This window comes from Myotis lucifugus, unplaced genomic scaffold, assembly GCF_000147115.1.
Source record: "Myotis lucifugus unplaced genomic scaffold, Myoluc2.0 scaffold_11, whole genome shotgun sequence".
NCBI lineage: Eukaryota > Metazoa > Chordata > Mammalia > Chiroptera > Vespertilionidae > Myotis > Myotis lucifugus.
Window position 1 is genome coordinate 534663 of NW_005871059.1, and position 16124 is coordinate 550786.

Consider the following 16124-nt stretch of genomic DNA (forward strand, 5'->3'; position numbering starts at 1 on the left):
CTGGCTGGCTGGTCAGGTCAGGAATGAAGTTTCAGTTTCAGGGCAGTGTTGCCTTCAGAAATCTCTGTGCACAGCATGGATCAATCTGTGGCCCCACTGTTTGTCTGTCTTCTGGCACGGAGTGGAGCTGAGCGAAGTAGGAAAGGGGACTGCGCCCAAGCTGAAGGCGATCAGCGAAGATAACTTCTAACGATCAGAGCCACCAGTGCAGCACAGGGATCAAAGCAATTAGCGACGAACAGGCATCCAACGATCAAGCAATGATCAACTTGAATGGTGTTCGGGGACCCTTTAAATAGCCTGTAGTACCCACGGCAGTCCATGGGGGAGTAGGGGGATTCTGGTAAACGAAATGCGTAACAAGATTTCAAGTTTAACATTCGTTCCAATGGCATATCAGTAAACAAACTTGTAAGCACTCGGTTTCACTCTGGGGAGGGGGAGGAGTATACGTCATCTGACGTATGGTTATCAGGGCAAGTCACTCTAGGTCAGCAGTCTAAGTTCAAATCCTTATCAATGGAATACGCGTGCTTCAGGGCGGTGGGGAATGTGTCCTTAAAATCACACTTTAAGTTTCAGGACAGTTAACTCAAACCTTTTAAAACCTTTTTAACATTTTTTGTCATTTTTAAACATTTCTATATTTTACTACAACACCCTTCCTCTCTCTCTAACATCAATTAAGGCATATCCTCGGGTGAGGATTAAAAAATAGAGGAATGTGAATTTTCTAATGCTGCCAAATGTTTCTCTCCATGTGCAATGGCTGTGATTACCATGCTAATTGGTTAGTGCCATCAGAACCATGAAGTGGAACAGGAAGAAAAGCAAGAAAAGGAATACTCATCTCTACTTGGGAGTGAAACTTCATTATGCAAGAATCACTGCAGTCATGCCGTGACAGAAAGACTTGCCAAGTTAGTTTTTCTCGTACCTGAGTGCTTCTGCGCTCAAGTCCTCTGCACACACTCGAGTCCTCGTGGTGCCAGTTGGGAGTTTGGCAGTGGCACAGCCACAGCTTCGTGGCCTCTAGATGAGATCCCTTTGTTTTTAGGATATAGGGCAGCAGATGTGGAAATAGACTTCTTTGAGCCCCGAACAAGAGCACTGTGAGGCTCACGGTGTCAGTGCTGAGCCTCCATGTGTTCTGGAATAAGATTTGTTGTGAGAGTGTGCACCTGTGACCTGCAGGGCTCCCTCGGGGGGTCTCTAAGGGAGTGCTGCTGGTCACGGCACCCCATCTTTAGGCCTTGGCTGATCATCCATCTGGTTTTTCACTGTTACACTTTCAATAGATACCTGTTATTTGAATTTGATTTTGAGATTAAATAGAATGGCAGAGATAAATATCATTTGGCTAAGACAAATCTTTTTTTTTTTTTTCCTTTTGTGGTATGGCAAGAAGATCAAGATTTCTAGAACATAGAAGAACAGAGTAAAAGCTGACTGGTTTTGGTATCTTTTAAGCTATTTTTTTCTCAGTTATTCATCAACTCAGCTTGTCTTAATAAACTCTTTTATGTAAAAGCTGTTCTAGGCCCAATGTGAGTGAGAGGCTTGGCTTGCAACCCAGCCTGAAAATGCAGTTGATGGCTTATGTTGGCAGTTTAAATGTTATCTCTTCATTTTCTGCTATTCAGTGGTAAGTAACCCTGGCAGAATTACTTGTTGCCAGAAATGCTGATCTGAGAGTCTTTGTTTGGTTAGCCCTTAGGATGGAGATAGAAATCTACCTGTTAGGTTGAAACTGATTTGTGCAGGCTGATGCTTCCCTGGGATATCAGGGCTTGTTTGAACAGAGCAGTCTTAGGAGGAGGTGCTCCAGGTGTCTCCAGAGTTGTGCTGTGGTTGTTCACAGACATTGGCTGCTCTTGGTGGGTGGTATGTAGTGGTTGAAACTCGGCCTCCAGACTGCCTGGCTTCCCTTCCTCCTGTGTATCTTTGTGGCCTTGGGCAAGTTGTTTAACCATTCTTTGCCTCAGTTTCCTCCTCTGTAATGATAATAAGAGTACTTCAATCAGGGTTGTTGAAGGATTAAAATAGTAATGCATACAAAGCACTTAAGCAGTGCCTGGCACATAGGAAGCACCTAATAAATGTTACTTAGCACAAAACTCTGTAGGAAATGTATACAAAGTTCTGTGCTGGGCTACAGAAGGTGCTCTGGTTTGAGATTAACCAGAAATGTTACCTTGGAGTTTTCCTAGACTGAATTACTTGTACTCAAATAAACCCCTTTAAATGGAGTACACCAAGCATATCAAACTCGTGGTCCGTGGGCCACATGTGGCCCACAACAAATATTTTTGTGGCCCAGCCAATATAACAATATGTAAAAAGCATTTTAATAAAAATTTCATAACTTAATTTTTACGATATCCTACTATACATAATCTATCCTATCTAATAATAGACAAACAGGGTAATTGACCGTACCTTCGCTACGCCTCCCATTGGCTAATCAGAGTGATATGCAAATTAACCGCCAACAAAGATGGTGGTTAATTTGCATACGTAGGCTCCAAGCGGTGTGAAGACTAAAGGTGAGCCGGAGCAGCGAAGATGGAAGACAGAAGGCGGCTCCGGCTGGGGCCACGAAGACGGAGGACAGAAGGCGGCTCCTGCCAGAGCGAAGGCCTGGGTCCTGGGTGCTGGAGGAAAACCGGTGCCCGCAGCCAGGAGAAGGGAAGGCCTATTGCACGAATCTCTTCGTGCAACAGGCCTCTAGTATGTATATAAAAGGCTAATATGCTAAGTGTCCTACTGTCTGACTCGTCACTATGACATGCACTGACCACCAGGGGGCAGACACTCAAAACACAGGAGCTGCTGTGACGTGCACTGGCCTTTTACAGAGAAATGGCGCCGTGGACCTGGTGCCCACAAAGCAACACTCGGCTTTCCCCAAATGGGACACAGGCCCTGCCACAACCCTGGAGCCACAGCCCACCAAATTGCAGCCGCTGCCGAGACCCCATGGTGCAAAATGCGACCCACAGCCAAGCCCAGCCTGGAAACAGTGGCTGTGGATGCTGGGTAATGACGTCACATAGCAATTTTGCAGCTTCCTCTCCCTAGCAACTAGCCTCCTTGGAGTTTCTTCAGCCTAGGAACACGACTTGCTTTATAACCAGGTGGAAATATTTACACTTTAACCAAATGTCTGTGAAGCATTTTCCCATGCCTCATCTCATTTGATCCTCACAGAAATCCTGGAATAGGTAGATAGGAGACTTGGTGGAATTCTATTTTCTTTTCATTAGCTGGAAAACGGAGATTTAGAAAGTTTAGAAACTTGACCCGACTGAAAAGAAGTAAGAAATGGTGGACCTTGAAAATGACTTCAGGTTTTCTCACTGCGCAGAATATAGGCAAACACTGCTGCAGTTAAATATTTTACCCTTTGTTCTCCCTGCGTGATCTACAATAATAATCTGCTTCATGTTGATATTTACTGCTGTGTTGCTGACAATTACCTGAAAGAGAAGTTGGGGTGCTTCACTGGGTTGGAAAAAGTTTAGCTACATCAGAAAGCAGGTCTAATCAAGCAGGTTTAGTCTATATCTATAAAAGGCTAAGTTGACGTGTGCGATACATATTAAGCTCTCGCTGGTGCCAATCGCACGTGTGTGTTTTGATCTGTCACTGTTGATCGTGAATTTGGTTGACACTTTTATTATGGAAAAGGGGAGAATAGTGATATTAAAATATTTCTTCTAATTAATTTCCTTTCAATGTGCACAAATCCGTGCACCAGGCCACTAGTTATTAATAACAAACTACAACGTTCACTAATGACTGATTACTATAATCGTATTGCATTCATTTCCCTTACGCACAGGCGCACCATTTCTCTCCACTAATCCTAGCAGCAAATATTTTAGCAGCCGATTGCCACATCATTAGTCTTGTACTGACTTGTTTGGTGTGTGCATCAGGAAATATTTCGCTTTCGGAGAATAAGAAAAATAGTTTTATTTGTGTTACAATTATTAATTTGTGCAGTTATTCAGTGTCTGGTAAGTTAATGTTCAAGAAAAAAATATTTTTATTAAAATGTTATATTATTTTATGTTAATTATTTATTTCAGCCCTTTGTATTCAGCATGTCTCTATCGAAATAAACCTACATTTCTATGAAAATCGAAGCTTTTGTGTGTTTTTTTGCTGCCCACATGAACTTAAACCTTGTTTATTTGGCCCGTGTTAGCCTTTGAGTTTGACATGCTTGGAGTACACAGTTCTTTCTCTCCTCTTGAAGGGGATGGGGATAGTATAAGCTTTCCAGAATGACCTTTAATACTCTAAGCTCTGTGAGGTATTAATATTCCTTTTTACTTTTTAAATAGCACATGCTGCTATTAAGTATTAAATGGCAACATAAAGCTTTATGATTTAAATTACTTTTAAATTCTTCAAGATCTCACAAAAGGACTTTTTTGAAATACATGTCTTTCTCCACTTAGGCTGGCTTGATGTTTACCTTCTTTGGCAGAAATGATACATGTTTGGGTTGGGGGTTCCATCCCCAGTTGGGGGCGGGAAAGAGGCAGCCGATTCATCAATAATTCTCTATCATCACTGATGTTTCCATCCCTCTCTCCCTCACCTTTCTTTTCTCTGAAATAAATTTAAAAAATATTATATATATATATATATGCCATGGTGCTTGCCTGTGGGTACTCATGGTGGATGTTTTTTAATGAAGGACTCTTGGGTATATCTTCTTATTCCTGTTTACACCTTGAATGTTTAGTTTGGATCCCACTAAAGTTGCAAAGCCTTGGCAAGTTGCTTATTTAACATCTTTAATCTTTCCCCCCATATTTAAGATGAGAGGATAATATACCTTGCAGGGCTGCCTAAAGATCTAAGACAGTTCTGTGCAGGTCCTTCCCATGGATTAGAAGGCATTCCAGAGAGATTAGTTCTCTCCTGCATCTGTCCCCACCCCACTCTCATCAGTGATTAATGTTTTCCCTGGCAGAGCAAACAATTTTCTGCAATTGTTGGATATTGAGTTCTATATATGTTAATAGGTTAAGATGATTCATAGTGTCATCCAGACTTTTGTATATTTTATTGATTTTTTTGGGGGTGGGGAGCGTGTCTTCTGGTTCTATTAATTACTGAGAGAGATGTGCTAAAATATACAACTACAATTGTGGATTTGTCTAGTTCTCCCTGTAGTTCTCTGTTTTATTTTGTGTGTTTGTTTTTTGTTGCTGTTGAAATCTTCCATATAGATTCATTTCTTGTTTTATCAGCATTATTGAGGTATAATTGACGTAATAAACTGTTTAGCATTTTTAAGGTATGTATGTAATTTGGTGAGTTTTGTCATATGTATATACTAGTAAGCCAGTGAAACCACTACTACAGTGAAGATAATGAACATACCATTACCCTTAAAAGTTTCTTTGTGCCAGTTGATAATTCCTTCCTCCAGCTTCCTCCTCCCTTCTCCCTCCCCACTGCTCCCAACCAGGTAAACACTGATATACTTCTGGCACTATAAATTAATTTGTATTTTTTAGAATTTTACATAAATGGAATCATACTTTATAGACTCCTTTGTGGTCTGACTTCTTGCACTTAGCATGATTATTTTGGTTTTCATCCATGTTGCTGTATTTATCAATAGTTCATTCTTATTTATTGCTGAGTAGTATTCTATTATACGAATACAGCATAATTTGTTTATCCAGTCACTTATTTCTGGACATTTGGATTCTTTCCAGTTTTTGACTGTTATTTTCCTAATATGTATTATAACTTGTGGAATAAGTGCAAATGTAATTTACCATGTCGTAATATCCCTTTTATTTTTTTCTCTCTTTACAGCATGGGTAAGTTCTCTCTCCATGGGGATGATTTTCTTTTGCTGCCCAATAGTCAGCATCTTCACAGACATATTTGGTTGTCGGAAAACAGCTGTTGTGGGTGCTGCTATTGGATTCATTGGACTCATGTCCAGTTCTTTTGTAAGGTAAGGACTTGGTTTCTTCATGTTGCTTTTCGAGAACTGTTAGGTACCTTAAAATTTTCCTTTCCGAAATTTTGCTATTTACAAGAAAACATCTTCCTTTTTGTTGCTTAAACTGTAAGCAATATGACTTTCTCATTGTTATCCATAGCAGCAAATCAGAGCTTGAGAAATTGAGTGTTTTTGCTTATAGTGCCTAACAGTTAGACATTGTTCAGGATTTATCGGTATATGTTCCCTGGAGCAAGAAAAATGTTTCTCCTTTAGTTTTTTTCTAATCACATAACAATCCTAAAAGAACTCATACAATGAGTTGTCTAAAGCAATAGCATTAGTTGAAGGTCAGCTCAGTCTGAGGCCCGAAGGGTATAATAAGTGGTGTGTTGAAGCAGTTGTTCATAGGCTTGATATGAGATATTTTTATTAATGAAAAAAACTTTGTTATTTATTTCAACCCAGGTAGAGAATTCCTGTGTGCATTTTTTTTTAAAAAAGAACACACTAAAATTTAAAAAGATTATGGCAAAATGAAGTGGTCAAATGCAGCTTAAAAGAAAAAAAAATATCAGTACATTTTGCCTGTGTCTGTTAAAGATATAGTTCATACAAATGAAGAGGAACTAACTGCAAAGAGCTAATGGGCATATTACTGTATGAAGCACTTCTCCCTCCAGTCCCAACTCTATTAGTATATCCCTTTGCATTGTCAGAATAATGCCTGGTTAAAGAAACACTGGCTTAATATATTGCTCTAGCTAACAGGTAATTAACAAGAAAACCTCATAAAATGATTTCCATCTTATGTCTACTTTAGTGGTTTAATCCTAATTTTTTGCCTCTTTCCCTTACCTAGCTATCTTCATGCACTAGTTGAAAAGCATTATTGAATCATTAGAAAAAAAACACACACTTACATTTGTTGCCCTGATGGTTTTTAAATATTCTGGATTTAATCAACAGAATCCTTGGTTTACTAATTTTACCCCCCACCCACCCTACCTATACCCCTTCCTCATCTCTAAAATGAGCCTCTTTCTTTCACCTAACTTAGAAAAAAAATTTTTTTGAGAGAATGGGAGGGGGAGAGATAGATAACGAAATATTGATGTGAGAGAGACACGTCAATTGGTTGCCTCCTATATGCTCCCCGACCAGGTCTGGGGATCAAGCTTCTAACTGAGGTATGTGGCCTTGACCAGAATCAAACCCAGGACCCTTCAGACCTCAGGCTGACACTATTCACTAAGCCAAACCAGCTAGGGCTAGAAATTTTATTTGGATTCTAAACAATTATTTTTATGTCTTGATAGAAAATATATATGCCATCTTTATAGTGCCTTTATGATTTTTTCCCTTCTAAAGTTGTCTTTTAAAGAAACAAAATTTTGTTTGAAATAAGATTCTGCTTAGGTAATTACTTTCACTTTTTTTGTTTTTAAAGGAAGTTCTAACTTTTTTTTTTTTTTAGAGGGAGAAAGGGAGAGAGGGAGAGAGAGAAACATAGATGTGAGAGAGATACATCGATCTGTTGCCTCCCTAACTAGGGCTCAAACCCACAAGCTAGGTATGTGCCCTCACTGGGAATTGAACCCATGACCTTCCGGTGCATGGGATGACATTCCAACCAACTGAGCCACACCAGCCAGGGATAATTTGAGTTCTTGTTTTTTAGCAATAATACAATATTGTGCTATTACCAACTTGTCAGATACCTGTTTTGATCTGGAAGCTTCCAGGTACCCATTGCCAGTACGTGTGGGTAAAGCACTTGAATATATTAACAATCAGGCTTTGGTGGAGAGATGACCAGCCGGTAGAAAACCCATGTAACTTATTACCTTATTTGGTAGACAAAAAACATATATACAAACCTACTTACAGCAAGCAATGTTTTTCAAACTTTTGATGATTGAGAAGTAAAAATTATGAAATGTGTTTTACATTGTGACTCAACAAAATGTCTTGAAACCGTATTTGCTACATGTAATGTTCTCATATTTTCCACTCAGTTCCACTGGTCAAAAGATACCAAACTTTTATTTATTTGAAAAATATGTTTTAAAAAAAATTATTATTTTTTTCATTTCAGAGAGAGAGGAAGGGAGAGGGAGAGAGAGATAGAAACATCAATGATGAGAGAGAATCATTGTTCAGCTGCCTCCTGCATGCTCCCTACTGGGGAGCAAGTCTATAACTGAGGCATATGCCCTGATCTGGAATCAAACCATGACCTCCTGGTTCATGGGTCAGTGCTCAACCACGAGCCACACCGGCCTGGCAAAAGATACTGCACTTTTAGAGCAACACGCCGGAGCAAGGGGAAATGTGGTATAAGTTCCAAGTGTTGAACAGTGGACCCACTTTTCCTATAGTTCAAGTTCTACCTTCTTAGGAAAACTTTCTCCAGCAATCCCAGGGCACGTCAGTTTCCCTTCTCTGAATCCTTTTTACACACAGGACTGGCATCTTACTGACTTACACTGCACTTCCTCAGTTGTCAAACTTTCAACAATTTGACCGATTTGTTACCGAGGTGAAAATTTAGAAGTAAATGTAAAGGACTCAGTGGCAGTGAAAATGCCATCACAAAGCTTATGTACTTGACTTTGTGGGAGAGATAGGAAGTATTTACTATTTAAAATGATGTCCAAAAGAATGTTTTCAGTTTATATCCGTGGCTCCCTGGTCTTCCAGCTGACAGCTCTACAGTACTGTGGTGTAATCATATAGCAATTGATGTTCATGACGATACTGTGTTGTTCAATACCATTTTTTTAAAATTTAAATTCTTTTTTTTGTTTGTTTTGTTAAAGAATTATGAATTTATTAGGTCATCTGGAAAACTAGATGGCGCCAGCCAATTCGTTATTGTTGAAAGTATTACATAATTCTCCTTTCCCCCCATTGTCCTCTCCCACCCCCAGCACAGGCCCTCACCCCCCTACTGTCTGTGTCTATTGATTATGCGTATATGCATGCATACAAGTCCTTTGGTTGATCTCTTACCACCACTCCTTCCAGCCTCCCCTGGTGAATACCATTTTTAATATACACCTTGAAGAAAGCAGAGAAATGTATAATAGATTTAGATTCTTCCTTTAAAATTAAATAAAAATAAAATTATAAATAAAAAAATAAAGTAGTGCCTTAAGAAGTAAGTTGCAGTTATCTGGAAAACTATTTCTGTGGAAAAATTGATGCAGAATAAATGAAATATTACTTATATTTTGTTCTGTAGTATATGGGATAGATATCTTGTTTTACTAAGCAGACTATGAGTAGGGCATAACCACATTTTAAATATTGTTTTTCACCAAGTACCTGGAACACAGTAGCTGCTGAATATATGTTTATTGAATAAAGAGTGGAGATAAAGTAATGGATGATCAGGGTGAGGTCAAGTTAATCTGGGAGTGACTCTGGAACCTGATTAAAAGATGGTGCTAGTTGTGGATTAATAGAGGGAAAAGGGCATCTGAGAGGTTTGCAAACATGCTTAATTTTTATCAGATTCTAGAGTTCCTGTGCCTACCTCAGCATATTGCTAGACTAGTATTGTCCAAAATTTAATTATTAACCAACTTTATCTTAATTTCTATTAAATAGTTTGCCTTTATTATTTGATAAATAGCCTTTTGAATTGGACATGTCAAAGGAAAACATATTGTTTTCTTTTTCTCCTTAATTGTTTAAAAGAATGTAATGATATTCTCCTTTGTTTTTATAAGAGATATATAATTAAGTTACTTGGTTAAACCATAAAATTCTGAATCCTTTATTATTTCTTTGAGACGTATGTGGCCTTAAAGCTTACAAACTGGGAACATGCTTCATTTGATCTTTCTGCAATGAGAATATGACTTCTTGCTATCTTGCATAACACCGAGAACAGTGCAGTACAGGGCGAAGGTTGGTCTGCAGCCCTGAGGCCAGCAAAAATGAGACACAACTGCTCTTCTGTGCAGATGTTCCTGACATAACCTTGGGGAGGAAATATGAAATACAGCCTTTTCCTTTGTGCCCGGGAAAACTCCATAAAATAATGGATTTTCATAGTTAAAACATTTATTGAGACTAAGTTGTTTTTGTGTTAGTTTTAACACTGTCGGTTTCACTGAGGCCCGTCCTGTGTGAGTGTGGAGAGCACACAGCTTTTACCCAGTGCTGCAGGATTCACGGGAAATCCATGGGAAGAGAAGGAGGAACAAAATCACCGATGACCTTAGCGGTCATTTTCCACATACTTGAGGCATTTATATTACCCATTCAGATTAAGTTAAAATATGTTTAGTGCCACATTCTTGGTTTACTAAGTTTTTCACCTGTCTGTCTTTAGTTACATTTTATTTGTAGAAAATACACTGATTCACTAAAACCAACTTGCTTGCTAAGGTTTTATTCTACCAAAGCACGTGATAAAAATAATGAAAGCTGCTTTCCATTTTTTTTCGTCTTCACACAGTTCCATCGAACCTCTGTACCTTACCTATGGAATCATATTTGCCAGTGGCTGCTCCTTTGCGTACCAGCCTTCCTTGGTCATTTTGGGACACTATTTCAAGAAGCGCCTCGGACTGGTGAATGGCATTGTCACCGCTGGCAGCAGTCTCTTCACAATTTTGCTGCCTCTCCTTTTAAGGGTTCTGACCGAAAATTTGGACCTCTTTTACACGCTGAGGATCCTCTGCATCTTCATGTTTGTTCTCTTTCTGGCTGGCTTTACTTACCGACCTCTTGTGCCCAGTGTCAGAGCTAAAGAGAGTGGAGTCAAAGGAGGCAACAGATCCTCCCTCTTTTCCAGGAGAAAGTTCAGTCCTCCCAAAAAAATTTTCAATTTTGCCATCTTCAAGGTGACAGCGTACGCAGTGTGGGCAGTTGGAATCCCGCTTGCACTTTTTGGATACTTTGTGCCTTATGTTCACTTGGTGAGTATGCTTCCTTGGCTTTGCTGGTAACAGATATTATTTCACACAGGAAAACCTAGAAGAGCAAAATAGATCAGGTTGAAGTTGGCCTTAAAATCTCTGGTGATCACAATTCAGGTCTTTTAAGACAACAGAGCTATCAGATCATTAAAGAGGGGAAATGTTTAATGGTGTGCTTTGATACTTTAAACATCACTAAACCTAAACAAATAAGAACAACTTCAAAACTTGATGGGTCACTGTTGCTTCAAGTGGCTTGCAGATCATAATCAGGGGCAAAGATGGTGCAGTGGTTTTTGCCAACATCAATAAATTCTTTTTGAAACAGGGTGCGGAAATTAGGTAAATAGGAAAAGCCAGTGGCCTTGACACAAAGAAGCCTGACATTCACTTGTGGGATACTTCTGGGATTGATTACTTAAGAAATGTTAGCAAGTTCCCAATGAGAGGAGAGGGAAGGGTTTCATAGGAAATTAGGATTTCAAGTGCTCCAGCAATTTATATTGCTTATCTCTATTTGTACTGAACCAAGAATAAGCAGTGTCTAAAATATTTGCACCTGGCAGATTTTGCTCTAAGATGCTTATTATGTGTTTTTCCATTTTTCTTACTGTTGTGGCTGAAAGTGTATTTACAGGTCATCATACTTGATAAACAAAAATGATACTAAGATAAATTTTTCTTTTGTATGCATACTATGTGTGTGAACCGGAATCCTATCCAGCTTTTAGTCTACTTTTGGACATTTGTGCGATTTTTCTTTAAAGTTTTAGTGAAAGTTTGTAACATAGGTCAAAAAATTACTGGGCACAAGGGGTCAGCTGGTAAATTATATTCAACACTGTGGGTTCCTATGCCCAGTTCATAGGAATTAGGTTAAGGAAACATGAAGAGAGATGGCAGGAACGTCCTGGATCCAAGTATACTTTTATTTCTCATTTCCACTTATTCTTTTTTTGCCAGAGGTGTTGGGGAAGCATCTGGGATGACCACAGGGGAGACAAGAAGAACTAGTTTTTAGTACTGTGAGCCACTTGGCATTTTTTAGTGACTGAGGTACTGGGTAAAATGAGCTAGTATGTGGCTACATCTTGATCTAATGATCCATTGCACACTTTTTAGGAAGGCATATCCGAACCATTGGAAACTATATTTTTGTTGTTGGACTACAGATCCATTGCGGAAGGATCAGCTTTACCAACTCCCTCTCCCATGGCTTCTCTTATTAAGATAACATTTGTTATGTTCTTTTCAAAGATGAGTAGAGTTTTTTAAATAATTCTCTTTGGGACTGTAAGGTGAACACACCCAGAGAAATCAGTCTCCCAGCTTTGCTATACCAAACATTTATCAAAGCACAAGTAGCAGGTGATTGTCCAGATTTCTGGTAATATTTTTATAATTTGTAAATTAATTTAACATATACTATTTCATTTGATCACAAGAAATCTGCGGCAGAATAAGTAATATTAGCCTATGTTTTGCAATTGGAAAACAGACCCATTGTTAACAAAGATGTTGCCGTTCTCTCTCTCCCTGGAGCACCCCTGCATCTTTCCCGTTCCCCTCTTCTTCTCCCACAGGCACAGATCTCCTAACCTCTAAGGGACCCCAGGAGACTTGCAACGAGGGGAGCAGTGGGCAGCGACAGCTCCTCCCAGACTTACCCCCTGAACCTGTCTCCAAGGCCCCCTTTCTTTCCGACTTCTCAGTGAGCCAAAGCAGCTCACCTACCCTTTCTCCTGTTGCTTCTTCTATCCTAAGTCCTTCCTTGTTTCATTATCCCCAGCTTTAATAAACATACCCTCAAAATAGAATAAAAAAGAAAAGAAATGATGTTAAGTGACTTCCTAAGAATCATATAACAGCAAAGCACGGTTTGGTTCCCTTCCACTGTGCTTACCTGGTGGCAAATCTAGAATAGCCTTATTTTGGAGCACAGTGGGCCACTTCCCTGGATATACCACCAGATATGCCCATCTTATTTTTTGTTGTTGTTGTTAATCCTCACCCAAGGATATTTTTCCTAATGATTTTTAGAGAGAGTGGAAGGGAAGGAGGGGGGAGAGAGGGAAAGAGAGAGACATTGATGTGAGAGAGACACATTGATTATCTCCTGCACGCACCCTGACTGGGGTGGGATTGAACCTGCAACCCAGGTATGTGCCCTTGACCAGGAATCGAACCCAAGACCCTTCAGTGCACAGGCCAACTCTCTATCCACTGAGAAACATGGGCCAGGGCAGATATGCTCATCTTACTGGGGGAAATGAGTATGCCTAATAAAACTTAATAAATATGTTATGGTCACTTCCTTAAACAAATTTCTTAGTAGTGAGTGATGAGTGAGACGGTGTTACAGACACTGTGTTCACCAGGAGGCAATAAATCAGGTAGTACAGGAGCAGTGAGGTTTTTTCCGACTCTGATAACAAGCCAGGCCTCTTTCCTGCTTTTCCTCCTTTAGGCATGTTTTCTTAGAAAGGTGTTGATATTTGGGATTTTCTCTGTCGAACTGTTATGGCACTGAAAGCCACGTTGAAGAGCAAACACCAGACAGTTAAATGCCATGTAGGTGTTTGAAACTCGTGTTTGATGGGTGCACTGAGTTGTCGACCTGTTATAATTTAAGATTTGAATTAAGGACAGTTAATCCAGACTTCCTGGAATGGGACACCTCTTTCCTCCTCAGAGTGGGAAAAGGTATCTCAAATCTTTCCAAAGACCAGTAGATGTTGTTCAATTCGTATTAAACACTTTTTGGGTGTTGAAGGGCATAGATATGTAAGGCATAAGAACCTGTCCTGAAGGAACATAAAATCTAGTAATGTAATAAAAACCATTATAGCTTATAAAGGACGTTTACATACATTATCTTATTTAATCTTCAAAAACAATGCACTCGCTCTGATGTATCATCCTTATTTCATGGATGAGAAGACTGGGGCACTGAGAGATTTGAACACTTGCCTGGGGGTCCACAGAGAGAGGGACCGATAATTGGTGTAGTACTTAGATGCAGTATTGTGGGGTGGGTAAAGGTAAAGGCTCTGAAGTGAGACAGATCTGAGTTTGAATCAATTCAGAGCCGAGTTTGAATCCTGGTTTTGTTCTTTGTTAGTTGGACAACCTTGGGTGACCTCTCTAAGCATTAGTCTCTTCACCTATAAAATAGGGAGAAACCCAACTTTGCAAAGTTGTTGTAAGGATTAGAGAAAACATATGCAAAGCTCCTATCCAGTTCTGGTATAAATATGAGTTATTTTAAGACAATGTGGTTGCCGATTGAGTAGTTTCAGGGGCTATAGAATCAAAGGAGAAAGTGGTATCCATTTGGAACAGTGGTTAGTTAAAAACTTCACAGGATTGGAATTGGGTTAAAACCAGATCCTTAATCAACTAGGGAACTAATTTACCTATCTAGGTCTTTTTAAAGATTCAGAATGAAGTGCTCTTGTGGTTATGTTAATCGTAAGATCTTGTTTATTAGTCTTTTCATGATGATTTGAGAGGGGACTATGTATGCTTTATGGCATTCTTGCTCTCAAAGCAAAGTTGGAGGTCTTATCTTTCAGTGTCACTTTTAAAAATAAAGCGTCATATTGCTCCCTGGAAGCTTCAAATGATCTCTTAGGCCTACCCACTTACAGTCTCCATCGGGAGGGTACAGATCTTACAGATCAGTTCAGATGAGACCTGGCTTTCTAAATAACCATTTCTAATAGCAGCTGCTTCAGTTTTTATGATGTGCCCCTTCTGCCTAAGAGTTTGTTTAGTTTTCTGGGTTACGTTGCTATGGCTCCTCCTCCAGTTTTTCATTAGCTTCCAGAAGCTCAACATTTTCTTAGTTTTCCTCCTACCTCTCCATTGGAAATGCGATGATACATCATTCCTTCTTTGTTTCTTGGCTGGCTCCTTTTCACCCTGATCCCTGAATATCAGCTTGCCCCTCAATTTTTCTGGATTGGCTCAGTGGTTGAGTGTCGACCCAAGAATCAAGAGGTTACCAGTTCGATTCCCAGTCAAGGCACATGCCTGGGTTGCGGGTTCGATCCCTGGTAGGGGGTGTGCAGGAGGCAGCCAATCTGTTTCTCTCTCATCGATGTTTCTCTTATCTCTCTCCCTTTCTCTCTAAAATCGATTAAAAACATATTTTAAAAAATATTTTTTATTGATTTTTAGAGAGAGAGGAAGGGAGAGGGGGAAAGAGAAACATCATTGTGAGAGTGGAACATCAATCGGCTGCCTCCTGCACTGGGAATCGAACTGGTAACCGTTTGGTGCACGGGATGACGCTCAACCAACTGAGCCACACTGGCCAGGACACCCTAGATCTTTTTATTCTACTGGTGGTTTCATATAAGTAATTTATCTTCTCACCATTTTAATCTTTAAAATTCTCTGCTTTGATGCCACAATTACTATTCACATTTTGTACTTAGAAGACATTCTGGTATTCATAGTCGTTAAACACTTAACAAATAAGCACAAACTCAGCAAACCTCAGAATAATTAAATAATACCAATGCCATCTGTTGATGGAGGAAAGAGTTGATGTGTTTTGCGTTGAACTACAGCTTTATATGCATATGTTGAAGTTATCTATACTAATAAAAGGGTAATATGCTAATTAGACCAGACATCTTCTGGACGTCCTTCCAGACAAAGCCATGGTGGCAGGGGCTGAGGCAGAGGCGGTTAGGGGTGATCAGGCCAGCAGAGGAGAGCAGTTAGGGGCGATCAGGCTGGCAGGGGAAGGCAGTTAGGGGTGATCAGGCAGGCAGGCAGGTGAACGGTTAGGAGCCAGCGCTCCCAGATTGCGAGAGGGATGTCCTGACTACCGGTTTAGGCCTGATCCCACAGGGGATATCCCCCAAGGGGTCCCGGATTGGAGAGGGTGCAGGCGGGCTGAGGGACTCCTCCCCTCCCGTGCATGAATTTTGTGCCCTGGGCCTCTAGTAACCTAATAAACAGAAGAAAGTTTTGTGTCTCTGTAGTAATTGTAAGTGTATGGAAGGAGGGAAAAGGAATTCTTGGTGGCTATCCTCATTAACAAGGAAAGCTAAACAATTGGTGTCTGCCTTACTGTGTAGCAACTGAAAACTCGAAGAGCCTTGGTGTGTATAAGACTAGCATGAGGATGTGGGAGCTGGAGGCCAACTACAAGTCCACATAGCGTAGACCACTGACCACAGAGCAGTGACTATGGT

General features: G+C 40.0%; 1 protein-coding gene across 1 annotated transcript in view; it reads left to right on the forward strand.

Annotated features, from left to right (window-relative positions):
* The window catches only part of SLC16A10 (solute carrier family 16 member 10), a 69934-nt gene that overhangs the window by 29538 nt on the left and 24272 nt on the right, over positions 1-16124 (forward strand). The window contains exons 2-3 of the mRNA XM_023750091.1: positions 5792-5992; positions 10452-10914. Of these exons, the coding sequence (XP_023605859.1) occupies positions 5792-5992; positions 10452-10914 (664 nt within the window). The remainder of the gene's footprint in view (positions 1-5791; positions 5993-10451; positions 10915-16124) is intronic.